At 57.9% G+C, this 18,785-nt stretch overlaps 1 protein-coding gene across 3 annotated transcripts; it reads right to left on the bottom strand.

The window, feature by feature from the left end:
• Positions 1 to 1,538: 1,538 nt before the first annotated feature.
• CLCF1 (cardiotrophin like cytokine factor 1) lies at positions 1,539 to 11,096 on the bottom strand. Of its 3 annotated transcripts, none has more exons than XM_017537382.2 (3): positions 10,836 to 11,096; positions 4,813 to 4,979; positions 1,539 to 2,998 (listed from the first exon to the last, which is right to left on the bottom strand). In XM_017537382.2, the coding sequence occupies exons 1-3, from the start codon at positions 10,849 to 10,851 to the stop codon at positions 2,504 to 2,506; spliced, it is 678 nt and encodes a 225-aa protein (XP_017392871.1). In that variant the 5' UTR covers positions 10,852 to 11,096; the 3' UTR covers positions 1,539 to 2,503. The 3 variants fall into 3 exon arrangements, with proteins under 3 accessions (XP_017392871.1, XP_037597480.1, XP_017392869.1); XM_037741552.1 differs by lacking the exon at positions 10,836 to 11,096 and adding an exon at positions 10,167 to 10,267; XM_017537380.2 differs by lacking the exon at positions 10,836 to 11,096 and having other exon boundaries at positions 4,813 to 6,647.
• Between the last annotated feature and the right edge of the window lie 7,689 nt (positions 11,097 to 18,785).

Here is an 18,785-nt window from a genome sequence, read left to right as displayed (position 1 = left end):
AAAAAAAAAAAAAAAAAAAAAGACATTGTCTCCAGGAGGCCCTTATAAAATATTCATGTAGGATGTGAGGGCGATCTAGCTGCGACATCTGTCACCCATTGACCGCCAGGGTTGATTCAGCTGATCTGGGTGGCTAGGTGGGTGTCCCCTTCCTCTGTCACTGCTCTGTGTGCATCCCTTCCGAAGCTGTGCACTCTGGAAGAGGACAACCATCCCGGATAGAGGAGGGTCAGTCTTTGGTCAAGGCTATATGAGTAGCTGCATTCCCCTGCTAGAACCTCCAAACAAGCTCTCAGGGTCCATAAAATATCCATATATTACCTGGGAGCTATTCATCCATTAACTTAGCCAGTTGTTCCTAACTAAAGTGTCGTGACATGCTGCTGTAGCTTAAGTAATCCGTAGTTACTACAGCTGCTGCTGCTGCAGCCAAGTATCTCAGCTTTGCTGTTCCTATTATCCTTTCCAGCAATCTTAGAAGGGCATTTAATTATGCTGACTTTACTCTGGGGAAACTGGAGAATGGGAAGCTTTCATTTGTCTAAGGTCACTCAGCTAGTAGGTTATGAATCTGAGATTTGAGCTTAGGGCATCCCTTGAATAGCATCTATCTCATTCTCTCACAATCTGAGTTTCTCTCTTTTCCAGAATATACTGTCTTACACTGGAGAGAAAGTAGTAGAATTACAGCTGAGGATTGTGACTTGGTCACAGTCTGTCTCCCTTCCTAGGAGACGAAGGGTGTTGAAGTGAGGGTCATCACTCCTGAAGCCCCAGTGGACAGAGACAGACAGGAGTCCTGGGGAAGCTGGGGAGCGAATGCCCAGGAGCTGACTGCTCAGGGTAGAGCATCAGAGGGTCAGATGAATAGCTTTCCTCATCACATGGAGGCTGGGCCAGAGGGCAGAAATAGAAATTCTAGCCGGGAAGACAGACCTGTGAGACCATTAATGCAATCCAGAAAAGTGAGGATGGCCAGGCGAGGTGGCTCACACCTGTAATCCCAGCATTTTGGGAGGCTGAGGCAGGTGGATCACCAGAGGTCAGGGGTTTGAGACCAGCCTGGCCAACATGGTGAAACCCTGTCTCTACTAAAAATACAATAAGATTAGCTGGGCATGGTGGCTTACCCCTGTAATCCCAGCTACTCAGGAGGCTGAGGCATGAGAATCACTTGAACCCAGGAGGTGGAGGTTTCAGTGAGCCAAGATCACACCACTGCACTCCAGTCTGGGCAACAGTGAGACTCTCTCTCAAAAAAAAGACAAAATCCAGAAAGGTGAGGAAGACCGAGCAAAGGCAGGTTGAGGGAAACCTGGGATGGACAGAAGCTGTGTGGGAGGACTGAGGGATCACGGGGTTTTGGTGGGAGCAGGAGTGGGCAAGTCCGAGTTGTGGACCTTGCCCCACTGCAGGGAGGAAGAGCACCTCTTCCCAGAGCTCTGTGTAACTCCACCGGAGGCAAACAGGGAGTGGGAGCCAGGGACAGCAAGAGAGCCTGAGGAGCACCAGGAGGAGGGGTGAGACCGGGCAAAGACTAAGTTCTGGGGCAAGCATTTTATTTGTTAATACAAGAATAGAAATTCTGCAATAAATATCATCTAATAAATAACATCTCCAAATAAATAAATATTAATACAACACACTTAGAGTCATGAGTGGGTGGGGCTGGGGGCAAGGCCTGGGGGAGCTGCCACCCCACACCCCAAAATGCTACTGCAATGTAAACTTTCAGGAAATCCTGTGGTGTGGCTATGGTTACCCTCCCCAGCCTGGGCAGCCCACAGATATCCTGGGAAAGGGGGCAGAGAGGAGGCACTATCGTGCTGGAAGACAACTCGGGGCAAGGTCCTGACGCTCAGCTCAGCTTTTGTTTGCCACTCTGTGCTTTGGAGACTCCTGGGTCTGGTCTGGTCTGCCCCTGCCCCTCTGCTTTCAGTATTATCTCTTCTGGTTTATAGGGCACCTCCAATGCAGACCCCAGCCCTGCATTGTTAATCTCATCTCTTTTTGTGTAAATTACCACCATGTTTGTTTCCTGAATTGGATGTATAGAGTGATTTGGGGGTAAGGGAGCAACACCCATCCAAGGACAGTGGGGCAGCCAAAGGGCTTCACCCCAGAAAGGCATGTGTGGTGGTGGCCCCTCAACCCCGGCCCCCGTGAGGGGCTGGGTGGGCACTGGCCAAGTGGTGGGCAAGAAGCAGGAGGCCATGAGAGCCTTTGCACCAACTTGAGCAACTTCAGACTCCCTTGAGCATGACTTCCTGTAGAAACGGGACAGGACAGGGTCTACGGCACCTCCTCCCCAGCTCAGTAGACCTTTGGGAGGTGGGGAGGAGACACAGCTGATGGCATCACACCCCCAGCTGGTCCAGGAGAGGGACAGAGGCTCACAGCATCTGTCTCCTGGCTCAACAGGTGTTGGCATACAGGGCTGGCTCTCCCATAGTGGGAGCAGGGTTTGAAGGGGGAGCGAAGAGGAGGTGGCAAAGGTCAGAAGTCAGAAGCCGTGAGCCCCCAGGTGCACGGTGACTGCAGCTGCTGGAGGCTGCATCTTCTTCTTGAGCCGGTTGAAGTCCTTGGCTGAGCGCCACAGCCAGGTCTGCAGCTCCTTCAGCAGCCAGAAGTCGTCCATCTTCTGGAGGAAGTCACTGTGGGCAGGGCCAGGAGTCCAAGTGGGTTCAGTCCCAGGCAGAGGCTGGGGCAGCGGGTAGCCCAGAGCTGCCATGACGCCCGCAATGCTACCCAGCAGGCCCTGGAGGCTGGTGCAGAAGTGGGCCAGGCTGCGGCGCAGCTCAGCAGTGGCGGCCTGACGGTTGAGGCCACGCAAGTAACAAAGAAGGTGGCTGTAGGCCTCATAGTTCTGGGTCAGCCGAAGTTTGTCATTGAGGCTTCGCCACACCTCCAAGTCAACAGTGGCCCTGGGCAGAGTCTCTGCCCCCAGGCGGGGAGGGTTGAAGTCAGGCTCGTTGAAAGGGGGGCCCAGGTAGTTCAGCTGTGAAAAGGAGAGCGTGATGGGGAAGGAGGGCAGAGAAGCCGTGTCACCACCAAGGAGATAGCGGCTCTCAAAGTTTCTATTTTTTTGTGTCCCCTGTCAGTGGCCCTGTCTCCATGCTAGGCTTCTCTGTTCATGGGTCTCCCTGAGTTTCTCCAACAAGGACATCATTTGTTTGGAGGTGACAGTTGAAGCAGTGGTGGTGATGAGCTCTCCTATGGAGAGGTGTTGAAAGAGGAGGAGGAGGAGACGCTCAGGAAAGACGTGCTGATGGGCTGGGTGGGCAAACCTTGGGAGAGTGCCCACTGCGGGGGCAGGACAGAGAGGAAGAGGAGCCTGGAGGAGCCAGGGCGCGAGGCTGGAGAGTGTAGAGGCCGAGGTGGAGGAGCTGGAGAAGGCAGCAGTGCTCAGCAGTGTGGCTGCAGAACAGAGAGCAAGGAGAGTGAGCCCTCAGCACTGTCGGGCTTGGCAAGGAGGTGCCTGGCGACCTTGGAGAGAACGGCTTCTGGGCCTGGAAGCCAGATTGCAGGGGGTTAAGAACTGAGTGGGTGGAGAGGAAGTGGAGGCAGAGGGTGTAGACCACTCCTTCGAGAAATTTGGCAGGGAAAGCCAGGAGAGAAAAAAGGTCGGGAATTGGAGGGGGCAGTGGAGTGAAGCAAAGGTTTTCTGCACAAGGAACAAGTGAGAGATGAGAGGGGCCCGTTGGCAACAGAGCCCCATTTGCCTCTGACACACCTGGGCACACCAGCTGAGGGGCTGGGGAGAGACGGGTACTCAATAACACCCCGAAGGAAGGGTTCAGCTGATAGAAGCAGGGCTGCAGAAGGAAGGAACGGAGGCAATCTCATGAGTAGGACAGGAGGCAGGCTATGGAAGACAGCATGGTGTAGGGAAGAGGGCAGAGCCGTTGCCAACCCTCAGGGGAGCGGCTGGGGCCCAGGGAAAGGGGTGAAGGAGATGTGTAACTGGGAGAGAAAGGGAGAAGCAAGGGGAGAGGCCTGGGATAGGCAAGGGCCCAGGGGGAGGTTCACACGCTGACAAGCACAGAGACAAACTAATTTCCTCGGTGTATCCTGGGGCTGGAGCCAGCTCCCCCGCCACCCTCCTCCCTTTTCCTTCCCTGGCTCCAGAGTAGGGTCTGGGATGTGGAAGAGGAACACGGGAAGAGGGGGCCGGTTCCCCATGGTCCTCGGCTCCTCTGACCCTCCTTCCTTCTCTCCTGGGCTCTCTGAACACCTCTGGACCACCCCCAAATCCTTACAGCATAACCTCCATCCACATCCTAAACCCCCTGCCACTACTGCCTGGGTTCCCTGCAGCCTCCTTCCCCCAGGACCCCCCTAGGAGGCTCAGCTAGGATGGGAGAGGCAGAAGGAAGGAAGGCCCCTGGGTCCAGAGCAGCAGGGCCCCAGGTCTGGGGGCAGAGGCGAGCTGGAACGCAGGCATGGGAGGTGGGGCCCCTCCGTCCCCACCCAACCCCGCCCTCGCAAGAGACACCACAACACGGTGTAAACAGAGGAGACTTCCCCGGCCCCCAGGGGGAGGCGGGTGGCTGGGCTGGCAGCCAGTGGGGCAATGGGCCAAGGCGGGTGCGAGGCCTGCCCACATGCCTAGTCCCGGGGCCAGGGATGGGGAGGTGGGGGGGCCACCTAAGAGGGAAGGGCAGAAGATAGGCAAGACAGGGGGACCGGTGAGAGCCAAAGAGCCCCTCCTCACCCCATCATTTACCAGGACCATCCACCGTTAGGATTCCCCTCCCCCAACTCCTCACTGCTCCCCAACTCCCAGACTCCTATCCTATGCTGGATACTCACATAGGTCCCAGCCAAGCTTCGGAGTTGGTGCTCCAGGTAGCGGGTGAGGTCATAGGTTTTCTGGATGGAGGGACCAGGCCCTAGGTCTCCTGTGCGATTGAGAGCTGGCACTGCAGGGAGGTGCCAGAGCACCGTGCACAGGCACGCTAACATCCCCCACGAGTCCCCTGTGGGCAGGATGGACGGGAAGCATGAGTTCGGCCTGGGACCATGCAGGGAAGCAGCTGGCAGCCCCTCAGGTGTCTGTCCCCTCCTTGGGCTGGGATTGGGGTGAGGGTGGGACACCAGATGGGAGGCAGAGGGGATGGAGGAGGGGAAACACTCCTGGCGAGAGGGGAGAGAGAGAGAGCAGGCATGTGTGTGGTTGAGGATGAAGACTTGGCACGCATGAGTGTCTATCAGTAGAGAGTATATCTGTGTGTCAGCTGAGAGAGTCTTTGGCATGCGTGTCACTGTGTGTGTGCCAACATGTATGTGTGTGTACATGGAGGGACGGGGCCAGGCCTATGGACTGGTCGACCTGCCTGTGTTCTAGTTGTGCCCTACTTCTGCCAATCTCCCAGTCCCTCTGCAGCTTGAGGGGAGTCAAAGAGTGGGAGACAGCACAGTCAGAGCTGGCAGGCTGAGCACAGTCAGCCCTGAGGGAGGAGGCAGGAGAGAGGCGGCCGCCAAGAACAGTCGGCCATAAGAGGCAAGGTACAGAGTTAGACCACCAGAGTCAGGCTGCCTCATGGAGCTAGTTTTGGGTATATGCTGGGCATATTCCTGAGTGTGGAAAGTTTAGGGTGGGGTTAGATTAAAGGAGGTTTAGTGTTCGCTCTCAGGGGATGGTGGCAGTGTGGAGGGCCACCCCATTCTTGGTGTTAGGTGGGGAAAAGTTGGACTTCAGTGAGGCCTTTCCATCAGTCTGCGAGGGTGGGAACAGGAGAGAGGTGCATTTGATGAGCTGGGCTTCTTGGCTGATGGCACTGCAAGGTTTGGACATCCCAGGATACCAGGAGTCCAGAGGCCAGGGTTAGCTGCTGTAAGGAGGGACATGGGCAGTTGGGAAATATGCTTTTCTGGGATTTTAGGTGAAGACCAAGGTGAGGACTCAGTGGATACTTTGGACTGGCAAAGGCAGTTCGGGTTTGGCTAGGGTAGATATAATCGGCATTGGCCTAGCTTAGGTTTAAGGACTGGGTTACTTTAAAAGTTTCCAATTAGTTTAGACTTGGGATTTGGTTGATTTAGTGCGGTTGAGGTTTGAGTCCAGCAGGGGAAGTGGTGAGGTCTGGGCAGGCAGAGGGTGAGCTGGAGGTCTGTGACTTGGTCAGTTTCGATGTCAGACAGGGCACTGCTTGTCATGTCATGAAGAGCAGGGCTGGTTTGGGTTTTCAGCTTGAATAGGTGTGAGGTCATGAGTGGTTTCCTTTCTATAGTTCTTTTTTTTTCCTTTTTCTTTTTTTCGCTACCACCTTCCCACCACCCCTATAGTTCATATTTTACACTGTCAGATTTTTGTATAGCAACATAGGTTGCTTTGATAGCTAGAAATAAATTAGATAGGTATAGCACTTTGCCCATGGTTAGGATGGGGTTTGGACTGAAGAATGAAGACAAGGTTAGGTTTAATCACAGTGCTGAGTCAGAGTTTTAGAGAGGGGGGCTATAAACTAGGAAGACTGCAAGATCCCTTTTGTCTAAAACGTCGCTTATGGAGGCCAGGGGTCAGTGGGGTCTTCTGCAGTGGCCCACCTGGTCAGTCCAAACTCTTTCGGCTGTGTGACTGGCTGGCTTTACTGAGGGAGCATAGAGGTGGGGTACCACCAGTCACAGGGTCTTGATTTGAGGGGAGTGTGTGTACACCTGTGTGTTTTAGGACAGAGAGTAGAGTCAGGCCCTCAACTGCTCCCTGGGGAGACTGGCTTCCTCTTTCCTTCCCCTCTGAGTCTGTGGCTTCCTCCTGGACGCTGCTTTCCTCACTCTTCCTTACCATCCCCAGCTCTTGCTTGACTCAGTTCCTTTCTCTTCCTTGTTCCTCACATCCCAACACAACCCCAAGCCTGGGGATCTGGCAGTCACTCTAGGATCCTGTGAGTACAGGGTAGGATTTGTTTTGGAGACTGGAGACCTGCTACACTGGGCAGAGGCCCTCCCAGCCTTGAGGTCACTTTCAGAATCGAGTCTGACCTCACTCAGAGTTAGCGGCAAGGCTCAGGGTCCCAGCTGAAGCAGGAGCTGGGAGCTGGGCTTCCCCCTTTACCCACGTGCCGGCCAGAGTTCTAGGCTCTGCCTATGTCACGGCCATGAGGTGTGCTCAGGAACCCAGCTTGGGACTTATTGCCTCTCCCATTCTGAGCCCTGTGGGACATCCCTAGGGGAGCTCAGCTCCCTACACAGAAACAGCAGGGGGAGAAGCCTTTGGATAGACAAGAACTAAGTCATCTCGGCAGAAAAAACAGCTCATGAAATTAACCAGACGAGGCCGGTGTTTCCAGGAATATTTCAGTTCTGAGGTAACTGTCGCTGCAGGCTGGGGGTGGGGGGCAGGGGAGAACAGAAGGCTCCGACGACCCACAGAGGGAACCAGAAAAAGGGAAGGGCTCTCAGGAATCCAGAGGGAGAAAAGGTTAGGAGAGGAGAAAGGGGGGTAGGAGGACAGACTCTGCCCCTGCTATGACAGCTTCCACTCTGGGCAAGCCCATGTCTAGCAGCAGAAGGGAAAGCGGCCTGGGGTGAACACCTGCGGTTAGTCGTGAGCCCAGGAACCCAGCACAGCTTGCCTGCCTCCGAGGAGAGTGCGTGGTGGGCTTCCTGGAGCCTTCATCCATCCTCCCTCAGGGTCATGGTGTGCAGGTGGACCCCGGCCATCGGGGCTGTGTCCCGGGTCCCCCTCTCTCCTTCCCCAGCAGTCCTGGCCCCCAGCCCAGCCCCCGCCCCAGCTCTGCCTCTGGCTGCTGCCCACTGATTGTTTACATCCCGTCTTCTGTCTTCTCCGTGTGTTTATAAATCCGGCTGAGCACGTGAGGAGCTAATGAGTGCAGCTCACATTTCCTGCAGCAGCCCCCCCCTCCTATCCTGGCCCCCACTCCCGGCCAGCCCCTAATTCCATCCAGATCCCTGGGCCCTGGGAACCAAGGCCCTCCTCATGAACACACACACACACACACACACATACACACTCTCTCTCTCTCTCTCTCTCTCTCTCTCTCTCTCTGTCTTTGCCCAAGCAAGCGCCTGGCTACCCAGACACAGCTGCATAGGCAGGCGCACCTGTATGCACATGTCTTTAGCCATTTGCCCCTCAGTCAGTGGGCTAGACCCCCCCAAGCTGACCTTTCCCAGTGAGGGTTCAGCTGTGCAGATGTGCCAGGGTGTGGTTAGGGTGGTAGGGCCAGTCAACAGGAGTCTCTGGACCTTTGACTGTAAGAGCTGGGCTAAGAGCTGTAAGCCCTAAATGTTGCAGCCAGGGAGGCACTGCGGAGCTCCGGAGGTGTGGCATGGTGGCCGCAGGCTGGCTGAATCAGGAGCCAGAGGAAAGCCCAGACCAGGACCAGAAACAGTACTGGCTGCCACTGGAGAGGTCTGTTGAGGGGAACTGAGGGATGGCGTGGGTGAGGGATGGAGTGGGTGAGGTCCAGACATTGACTGTAGGAAGCTGCCCTAGAGCATCTCCTGACCTGCCTTCCCAGGGAAAGGCCCACAGAAACCCATCCTCCTTCCACCCTCTGGGCTGCTGCCTCCCCCTCTCTTTCTTCTCTCCCTTCTGACTTTTCCTTGGTTCCCTTTCCCCCAGGCTGCTGAGAAGTGGCTTGGTGAGTGGGGACACATGGGCCTGGGAATTGGGAGACCTAGCTTGGCCACCAACCCCTCTGGTGACTGTAGGCTTGCACAAGGAGGTCACACTTGCATGCTCAATTCCTCCCAGCTGAAACACGCGGGGCTTCATCTCTGCTATCCTCTCAGCATCCCCATCCCTGCCCTTCTCTTCCAGCCTAAATTACAGAAGAAGACACTGAGGCCCAGGGGAAGAAGCTGAGGGTGGGCCAGCCCCCCTGCCTTGTGAAGTCAGTAACCAAGCAAGCCAGACAAGAGTTGGGCTTTGGCTGGAGGGAGAGGGTTCCTGATTGTGCCGCAAGAGGGCCCTGGGTGTGCTCAGGGAGGCCAGGACGGGTGGGGATCCCTGCAGCCCACTGAGAGCCAGAAGCAGGGGGAGCAGTGAAGGAGGAGTCCAGGGCAGTGGTGGGTGAGTTGGAGGGGTAGGTTGAATAAGAGGGTGAGGGAGGGGCTGGGAGAGAGTGCAGGAGCCAGGTGTGCACCAGAGGCGGGCCATGGGGAGGAATGTGAAGTGTCAGTGAGCCAGGAGCTGGTGTGCAGGGGTGTCGTGCAGAAGTGTGATGGACGGGAATGTGGGTCTGTGAATGAAGGGGACAGGGAGCCATCACACCTATCAGGAGTGTCACTTCTGGGGCTGCCTGGTGACAACTGCTTCTTCCCCTGGTGAAGTGTGTGGCTCCAGGTCAGGGAGGGTGTCTGAACTGGCCGGGAGCTCATCTGGTCTGTTAGGGGAATGGAATACGTCCCATCGGGTGAGATGGGCAGCATGTGCTCCCGAGCAGTGGCAAAGGTCAGTCGGGGGCAGTGAAAGCACAGAGGCGTCCCTAGGTCAAGGTCAGAGAAGGAGGACCTGGCAGAGCATCGTGCCCGGTGCCCCCGACCCCCAGTCTTTCTCCAGGGCTTTGCCTGCACCGGCTCATCTCTCTCCCCTTCCCCATCCCCAGTCTCCTGGCAGCCCCTCCCACCCCGGGAGGAGGACCAGGCTGGGACCTGGGGGAACAGGGGGTCCTCTGGGATTGGGGGGGCGGTCTGTAGGGAGGGCTCCAGGAGTCCTGCATGGAGTTGTGGAAAGGAAAGCAGGTGGGGAGAGCAGGCACGAGGGGACTCTGGCGAGCCCCGGGGACTCCTTCGAAGGTTTCCTTCGAGCGGCTCGGGAAGCTGCACGGCGGCGACCAGCTGGCCCTCCCTCCCGGCGGTGACCTCTCGCTCCGGGACCCCTCCCGGCGCTGTGCCTTCCCCCTGTGTGGCCCAGGCGCCCCCGGCCCCGCCCCCTCCCGCTCCCGCCTGGTCGCTCCTTCCCGGCGGCGGGGGCGGGGGCGGGGTCCGGGGCACCGGGCTCTGGGCTCTGCCCGGCGCTGCCCTTTCCCGCGTCAACTTCCCTCCCGCCCGGGCCGAGCGGCTGCTCCCACCGCTCCCTGGCCGGTGACGGACTTTTTCCTGCGGGTCCAGCCCGGCTGTGCCCACCCCCCCCAACAATAATCACTCCCAGGCCACGGTGGCCCAGGGAGCTCGCGGCCGTCGCCCACTGCCCCTACCTGCCGCCGGCTCGGCCGTGGGCACCATGGAGGGTTCCGGCCGCGCGGCACCCAGCGAGGAAGCCGCGAGTCCCGCGGCGTGGCCCGGCCCGCCCGGCCCGTCCGGCCCGGCCCAGCCAGGCTCGGCGCTGCCCTCCGCCCTCCTCTCCTCCCTCCCGCCCGCCCTTCCTCCCGCCCGCCCTCCTACCCCTCCCGGCGGGCGGGGGAGGGAGAGCGGCGCGGCCCGAGGTGTCGGCCTCCCCTCGCCTCCCGCCGCCCGGCCTCGGGCTCCCCCGGCCTCCCTCCCTCTTCCTCTCCCAGCCCCCTCCTCCCACCCGCAGCCTCGCTCCCCAGCTCGGACTCGCTGGCCCTGACTTTTGCGCGGGGCTCTGGGCTGCGGCTCCCGGGACCCGCCTCGCTGGGGCTCCAGGTTGCCGCCTCCCCAGGTCTGCGAGCGTTCCGGCTCCCCGCCGCTGCCGGCCACCTCCTGGCCCCGCCGTGCGGACTCCAGGAATGCCGCGTCCCCGCCTGGCCCCTCTCAAGGGCGCCCAGCCGTGCCTCCCCCGGCCCGAGCCCAGCTCCCCGGCCCGGCCCCGGCGCGGGGCTCCTGAGGGTCGGGGCAGGACGGGAACCGGATCTCGTGGCTGCTCGGCGGGGCGGGGGCCGGGACCTCGGCCGCCTGGCTCCTACCTGCTCGGAGGTCCATGGGGCTGGGGCCGGGCCGGCCGGGTGCGGCTCCTCTCCCGGAGGCTGGCGGAGTGGGAGGGCGAGCCGCGGCTCCGGCGAAGCTTTAATAATCCCATCCGCCAGGCCCACTCGCAGGTTTTTTTCGCTCGGTTTCTGATTTTTTTTTCGGTGTGGGACATTCTGCAAACTTTTTTTTTTTTCTGACGTGTAAAGCTGTAACCACAAATTGTAGCGGCCCTCCCCGGGGTGGGGGTAGGAGGGGGGAGGAGGGAAGGGAGGGCTTCTGGGGCTCCCTCTCCCTCCCACAGCACCGAGGGGGGGTGAGGTGAGGCGAGGCTGTGGCGGTACCACCCTGGGCCTCCTCGGGGAGGGGCCGGGGAGGGCATCAGTCCGTCTGAGGACTCCCGGGAGCCTGGGGATAGCGCTGGCTTCGGGTGGGCTTCTCCCCCAGCGTCGTCGGCCTGGGGACGCCGCCTCCTGCCCCCTGCCCCCTGCCCGGTGCAGGGGTCCCTGGTCCCACCCTACCTCTGCTTCCTCATCTCCAATCTTCCCTCCTCCTCCCCCTTGAGTAAATGCAATGACACATTCTCGCAAATGCCAGCGAGCTGGCCTGGGAGCAAGTGATGGTGTTTTTCCTGCTGCCCTTTGTCTGGGCTGACCGCCCCCCTTGCCTATTGTCCCGCCGCCTGTCCCATTTCCAAAAGCTAGAGCTAAGCGAGGCGCTGGGGCTGGGGCAGGTGACTAACCAGCTCACAATGCCCCCTGCGGGGGAGGAAGAGGGCACCGCAGGCCCACTGCCCGGGCCAGAGGCGAGAAGAGGGCACTTGGCGGGACTTTTTCCCTCAAGTTCACAAGGTTCTTCATTCTTCCTCCACTGACCAGGGAGAATGCACATGGGTGGGGGATTTGTAATTCATTAATCAGCACGAGGCACCGGACCAGTTTCAACACCAGAGGCTTCTAGGGTGACTCAGCGGGAATGCTTCGATTCAAAGCGATGGACAGCCGAGCGTCCCTATTTGTGAAATTCTTCCCCATGAAGACACCCGGCATTCTCCCTCCTTTGGGGATTTGGGTGTTGGGTTTTCCGGCGGTGAGGTGGGGGTGGCTTGGCGGTGAGGGCTCTCCCTCCTTTCTTCCTTCTGGCCTGGGTTGGGACTTACTGGGCAGGATACCTGGGGATATGCCTGGACCCTCCCGGAGGGCGTCCCCTCTTCCCTCTCCAAGGGCTGCTGGGGAGAACAGGCTCAGAGCAGGCAGCTCTTACCCAGGACTGGGGACTGCCCTACTTCATGATTTTCCTGGGGGACAGTCATGTGGTCCCCAAGGCTTGGGTGCCCTATAACCACCACCAATTAAATCACTGGAGAAGCTGCTTTTGTTGTTATTTATTTATTGTTTCAAAGTGGGAGAGGCCAGGGGTGGGCCAGACCTGGAAGGTGAGGTCTCCCCCTGGAGTGGCATCCGAGACTTGTCCCTCCTCCTTCCTGGTGCCCCTGGAAAGGGAGGGCACTCTGCCAGTCCAGCTCCAGTGCCTCCAGCCTGTGTCCCGAGCAGGCATCCTGATCATGGCCAGTGCTGGGTCCCAGGCAGCTCTTCCCTTCTCTGCACTGGAGCACTGAGGTGGGGGGGTGGGGGGGTGGGGAAGAAGTTTGTTTTCAATTACCTCACTGCAGTGGGACAGACTTTGTTGTTGGGTTGTTTTCTCTCTCTCTCTCTCTACTTTCTTCCTTTTTTTTTCTTTTTTTTTTCTTCTAAACAAGAAAAAAAGAGCTGGGAAAGGAGAGCTGGATTGGGGTGGGGGGCAGGGGACTCAGAGGGACCTCAGTAGCAGCTCTGATGAACACTGCCTGAAGGGACCCTTGTGAAATGTGCTCAGAGCCTCCCTCTCCCCTGAACCTCTTCCCTGCCCCCACCAGCCAGGACTCTAGAGTTTCAGTGACATTCTTAGTGGGTGACCCCAGTGACTTCTTGATGCCCATGCCAAGGTCAAGAAGGCAGATACCCATGGGTACATGGCAAGGAGGCCAGCCAGGAGGTCCCCCCAGCTGCAACCCTTTCAGAGGGAGGGAGCCGAGGAGAGGGGAGAGGGAGAAGGGGAGCAGCTTCAGCCTCTCCCTCCGCCTCGCCTCGCTCGCTGTCGCTCCTTGTGGAGTCTGCACAATGTGGTTTGGATTTGGCTGAGCCCCTCAGCACCTTATAAAGCACCTTGCTGAGTCAGGGAGAAAGCAGTCCCAGTGTGGGGGGAGCAGAGAGGAGGGGGCGCTGAAGAAAGGGGCGGGGGCGAGAGAAGAGGGGTGAGACCAGAGAAGGGACAAGACTGGGAAAGAAAGAGGAGACACAAAGAGGCAAATGGGTGGAAGTGGGAAAGACGGGAGGAGGGAGCCAGGGAGGAAGGGGAGAGCAGGGTGTGGGGGAGAGGAAGAGCCGAGCAGAGGTGGTGTGGACGGTGCCGGCCCCAGCAGATATCACCTGGGGCATCTAGAGAGCACTGGCTTGCAGGCACTGAGGGCTGCAGCTCTGAAACAGGGACACAGGCCAGGTGGGGACAGGGACTGTTGGCTTTTCACACAGCCCCAGCCCTCAGTTTCTTTGAGTCTTGATGTAGTGACCCCACAAGCTGGGAAAGTCGTGTTCTCCCTCGGTCTCTTGTCTGGACTTGCCTCCCTGTCCTCTCCCCTCACCTAGTGGGGGCCAGTCCTCTCCCCTCCCCTCCCCCGACGTCCGCACTGCCAAAGGGAAAAGCAGCTCCATCTTCAAGCTGCCAGTGCCCCTCTGCCATGCCTGGGCAAAGGCAGCAGGCTGGGAGCTGCCAGTCGGGTTGGGTTGGGGGCTGGAATAAAGATTGTGCGTTTATCCTGCCAAGTCCCTAAATGGGGGTAGCTGCTGGGGTTTGGGGAAGAAGGAAGAGCGGAAAGACAGAGCAGGAGTGGCCCCTCCAGGGTCTCCGTGGGATGGGGCTGATGGGTGGCTGCCCTCTGATTTCCAGCTGGGGGACCTTGGGAAAGTTCCTGTTCCCCTGTGGTTCTCGGAAAGAGAATCCTGTTAGGGGCCCTTCCAGTGCTAACAATCTGGGGTTGCTGGTGGGAGAGCAGAGCTTAGAGGACACACCAGTCCCCCCAGTTCCAGATATGCATGGGAAAGAGAAGCACTATGTCTGCCCCATAGGTACACTGTACAGCACTTTCTCAGTCTGTGCCAGGTCCTGTTAAGGACAGAGAGGACAAGGAGGACCCATCCCTGTCTTTAGGAATTTCACAGTTGGGGCCAGGAGGGCAGTGGCTTACCTCTGTAATCCCAGGACTTTGAGAGGCCCAGGTAGGAGGATTGCTTGAGGAATTTGAGACTAGCATGGGCAACATAGAGACCTCATCTCCACCAAAAATTTAAAAATTAGCCGGGTATCGTGGCCCGTGCCTGTAGTCCCAGCTACTCAGGTGGCTGAGGCTGGAGCATTGCTTGAGGGCAGGGGTTTGAGGCTGCAGTGAGCTACACATGGTCTTTTTTGCCTGGGGCAACAGAGCAAGACCCCGTCTCGGGAAAAAAAAAAAAAAAAGAATTCCACAGTCTAGGGACATTCATTAAACTGTGTGACATCAGCCGTAGGTGGCAGTAGGTACATTTAGGGCCAAGGAGGATGGTGGGAGGAGAGCTTCCTGGAGATAGAGCTTTGGGGCAGAAATGTGGGTGGACTGAGCTAGAAGGGCGGAGGCAACCCCAGGCAAAGGGCCGAGGTGGCCCCGGGTGCAGCCCACAGGGTTCCGCAGCAGGCACAGAGCTACTCTGAGAGTCAGGAAACCTCCATTCCAATTGGCCAGTGTGGCCTTGGGACAAGCCTGTCACCTCTCTGTGGGGTCTGACCACCTCTGCCCTCCTCTCCATGGGACGGTGGGAGTAGTCCATGAGCTGACAAGGGGCTACTGGTTTGCTGCCTTCTCAGGCCTTTTAGACTGCAGGCCTCACCACCCACAGGGGGATGGCAGATCAGGCCCTCAAGAAGTGTGGCCGGCTGGGGGCCAGAGCTGGCACCAGGTGAGGACTGAGCTGCCCTCCACGAGGGGAGGGTGAGTCTGGCTAGTATCCCACCCTTCCTCCCCACCTGGTAACATCCCCAGGGAAGGCTCTCCAAGTACCCAAAACACCAGGTCACACACAGCTGCATGATTAGCACTGATGGGGTCCTGCCCAGGGAGTGTCCAGGTTCCTGAACTAGGGAAGCCTCTAGCCGGTCTTCTCCTGCCGGGTGTGTTGGAGAAGCCCACAGAGGTGAGTAGGGGCACTCACTAATTCATTCATTTGTTCACCAAACTTTCCCTGAATTTTGGGGCTGGGAACACAGAGAGGAGCCCTAAAGGGAGGCGGGGAGGGGTTGAGGCTGACCTGGTTGTTGGGAGAGGCAGATGCTGCAGCAGCTCCTTCAGCCTGCTGCGATGCTGGCATTTCTCACTGATGTTGACTTTGCTGAAATACTAACAAAGTTTAAGTGCACTCAGCTGTTCCCACAGAAGGCACAGTGCTAAGGCTTTCCGCAGACTATTTATTTCATCTTTACAGTAACTCCAAGACAGAAGCTATCTTTCCCCACTTACACATGAGGAAGCTGAGGCTTCATGAAATAGAATCACTTGTCCCAGGTCACACAAGCCCGGAAGTGTAGAACCAGGACTGGAACCCAGGGCTCCCCAGCTTCAGCAGTGCACTCTTAACTCCACCATGCAGGTGGCAGCCTGGGGAAGGGGCCAGAGGCACATCCTGGAAAGAGGAGTCTGGGTGCTGGGAGCAGACTTCAGCAATAGCAGGACTTGGCTCAGTGCCCCTGGCTAGGAGGCATCTAGCCTGGCACAGCTGATCTCTTCAGGTCACTCAGATGTTGCTTGGGCCATAAAGAGAGTCCTCCCATGCCTGGAGAGTCCTGGCCTGGCACGCAGGGAGACCTGGGTCTCTTGCCCACCACCTACCCCTACATGAACTGGCAGTGTGCAGCTGGGCCAGGCACCTCACGTCGCCTTCCCACACTAGGCTAGAGTGCTCAGCAAGAGCCCTGGATTCCATTAGCAGGGAGCTGGGAATCTTGGAGTGAGCATTAAATTGGGAGTTAGAAGACCACCCTGCCCCCGACTCCCAGCAGAACGAGAGCAAGGGCTTCCCTGTGCTTCCTGAGGGCAAAGTGAGCCCTAGGTAGGCTCAGAGGGTGCACCCAGGACATCTACTGGGATTCGGCATCCCCGGGAGGAGGCCCTCCTTTCCACTGCCTGGTGTGTACGTCCTCCACTGTGCGTGAGCAGGCACCACTGGGGCCCCTGAGGGCAGGAGGGGAGGGAAAGGCAGGATGTGTGCATGAGTGCACACACACACACTTTCCCTTGCCCCCCAGTAGGCAGGAGCCCAGAGGGCCCTGCCTCACCCTAAGCTGGCTGCGATATCAGCGGAAGCCGGGAGGCAGAGGACCTCCTCTGACCTCAGCAATGGCCCTACCCTGCCCTGGGTCCCCGCCTACACCTGACCCAGCTCAGGCTTCCCAGAGGACTCCCCCCTCAACACCCTCTGCTTCTCGGGGAAGCCAGAGAGAAGCCAAGAGGAGCAGGGTCTTCTGCCCGCCCCCTCCTGCCCTAGTGGGGCTCTGCCTCCTGATCTGCCAGGATGTTTGGGTGATGGGTGTGTGGAGGGCAGGGCAGAAGGGATACCCCCAGGTGCTCCCCTCCTCCCTCGCCCGCCAGGAGCTTTCCCCGCCATTCTCCCAGGATGCTCCATTGCCCTGGCCAGCCCATGCCTCAGGCTCTGTGACTCTGTCTCCCCCGGCAGAGGAGTGGGGTTGCCTCTCCCTGGGTTGGAAGATCTTTATCCTGCCCTGCTGAGTCATGCCGGCTCCTCCCAAGCTCTCCTCTCCCTTCTACCCTGCTGTCCTCCCTCACTTCAGGCTTCTCCCAGCCTTCTCCAGACTGTCTGGGCTCCCTAGGGGCCCCTGGGGTCAAAGGATGGACACCACCTTCCCTGGGGCCATCCCAGTGATGGGAAGTCCCATCTCATGGGCCTGCCATTCCAGCATCATTGGGACAGCGCCTGCTCTGCCTCCACAACTGTGTGACCCCCACCCAGTCTCTAACCCCCCATGCCTCCATTTTCTCCATGGAAAACCGAATAAGAGACATCTGAGTGAATATAGGTCAAATTGCTGGCACTTAGAAGCAATCAAGGCCGGCTCGGTGGCTTACACCTGTAATCCCAGAACTTTGGGAGGCCGAAGCGGGCAGATCACAAGGTCAAGAGATCGAAACCATCCTGGGAGTGAAATCCTGTCTCTACTAAAAATACAAAAATTAGCTGGGCATGGTGGCGAGCACCTGTAGTCCCAGCTACTTGGGAGGCTGAGGCAGGAGAATCACTTAAAAACATGGGAGGCAGAGACTGCAGTGAGCCCCAGCGTGGCAACAGAGCGAGACTCTGTCTCAAAAAAATAAAAATAAAAAAGAAGCAATCAATGGTGTTTTATTTATTTATATTTATTTTTGAGATAGAGTCCAGGCTGGAGTGCAGTGGCACAATCGTGGCTCACTGCAGCCTCGACTTCCCAGGCTGAAGCGATCCTCCCACCTTAGCCTCCCGAGTAGCTACAGATGGATGTCACTGTGGCTGGATAAATTTTCGTATTTCTTTGTAGAAATGGGGTTTTGCCATGTAGCCCAGACTGGTCTCAACCTCCTGATCTCAAGTGATCTTCCTGCTTCGACCTCCCAAAGTGCTGGGATTGCAGGTGTGAGCCACCTCGCACAGCCAGTAATGTTAAAGATTCTTGTTACCTGCCCCTCCTACCCTATGCCTCTGTCTCTGCTAATGGTGTCCTCTCTACCCAAAATTCAGCTGCCCCTGGCTAGCCCCCCATGGCTACTCATCTAAACTGGCTTTGTTCTTCTGCCTTCTCCCTGAAGCTGGTCACTATCACCCAGCTCTGCCCCCCACCACAGATGCCGCTCTCCATGGCCCTTGCCGCCGTCCACTTTGTGTTGTAAGTACTCTCTAAGGACCCATCTCATCTCTCCCCTCTTGTGTCCCCAAGAGATTCTTGTAGGACTTCAGTGAGTTGAAGAGGGCTGGAGGTGGGAAGGGTGGAATCTCAGGGTATAGTCAGCTCTGAAGGGATGAGAGGAGCCAACTGGTCGTGACCCAGCCCATGCTAGGCTTTCAGGGTGTCTAGAAGACATGGGTGGTTGAGTCTCTGAAGAGCTCACCCACTTTTTGTTGTTGTTATTGAGACAGTCTCCCTCTGTCACCCAGGCTGGAGCACAATGGCATGATCTCAGCTCACTGCAGCCTCTGCCTCCCGGGTTCAAGCCAGTGTCCTGCCTCAGCCTCCCGAGTACCTGGGATGACAGGTGCCCGCCGTCACACCCGGCTCATTTGAGCTCACCCACTTTCTGGCACACACAGGCATCTTTCCGAGTTCCACCTGTGGTGCTTAACAGAGCACTCTGTACGTGTTTTGGTTTCAGACTTTGGCTGTTGTAAATTTTCAAAATGAAACAGGAACTTAAGGAGGTTTAAAAAGGTCTGTGGTGCAGAGAAAGGAGAGGTCAGAAGAGGGAGACGTTAGGGGAGACTTCGGAGACGGAGACGGGGCAGGGAGAATTTGAGCGGCAAAAAGAGGGGGGCCACATCTGGCCTGGAACCCGGTCAGGAGCTGGGAGGAGCTGGCATTCAGACTCAGGGAATCCCATCACCTCCCAGAAGCTTTTGGAAGCCCCTGCTGTATAATGCCTTGCTGAACAGTGTGGACCTACAGAGAAACACAGCCTGCCTGCCAGGGACGTGGGAGCTGGTGGGACAGAGGGCAAGATGATTCAATACCAACTGGAAGTATGGGCAGCCTGCCAGGAGGCTCAGTGCAGACACGGGCACCTGGAGCAGGCCTCCTCCAACCTCCAACTCAGCAGGGAACTCGAGAAAGATCCCTGGATT

Source organism: Cebus imitator, unplaced genomic scaffold, assembly GCF_001604975.1.
Source record: "Cebus imitator isolate Cc_AM_T3 unplaced genomic scaffold, Cebus_imitator-1.0 Scaffold102, whole genome shotgun sequence".
Classification (NCBI taxonomy): domain Eukaryota; kingdom Metazoa; phylum Chordata; class Mammalia; order Primates; family Cebidae; genus Cebus; species Cebus imitator.
The sequence above is the reverse complement of the archived record's forward strand: the minus strand, read 5'-3'. Positions and strand labels throughout refer to the sequence as shown.

Bases quoted from the DNA above. Each gene is read 5' to 3' on its own strand.
- CLCF1 (XM_017537380.2), bottom strand. From the start codon at position 5,298: ATGTACACACACATACATGTTGGCACACACACAGTGACACGCATGCCA. The intron at 2,999-4,812 runs GTGAGTATCCAG...TCCTTTTCACAG, and splicing joins GAAGCTTGGCTGGGACCTAT to CTGAACTACCTGGGCCCCCC.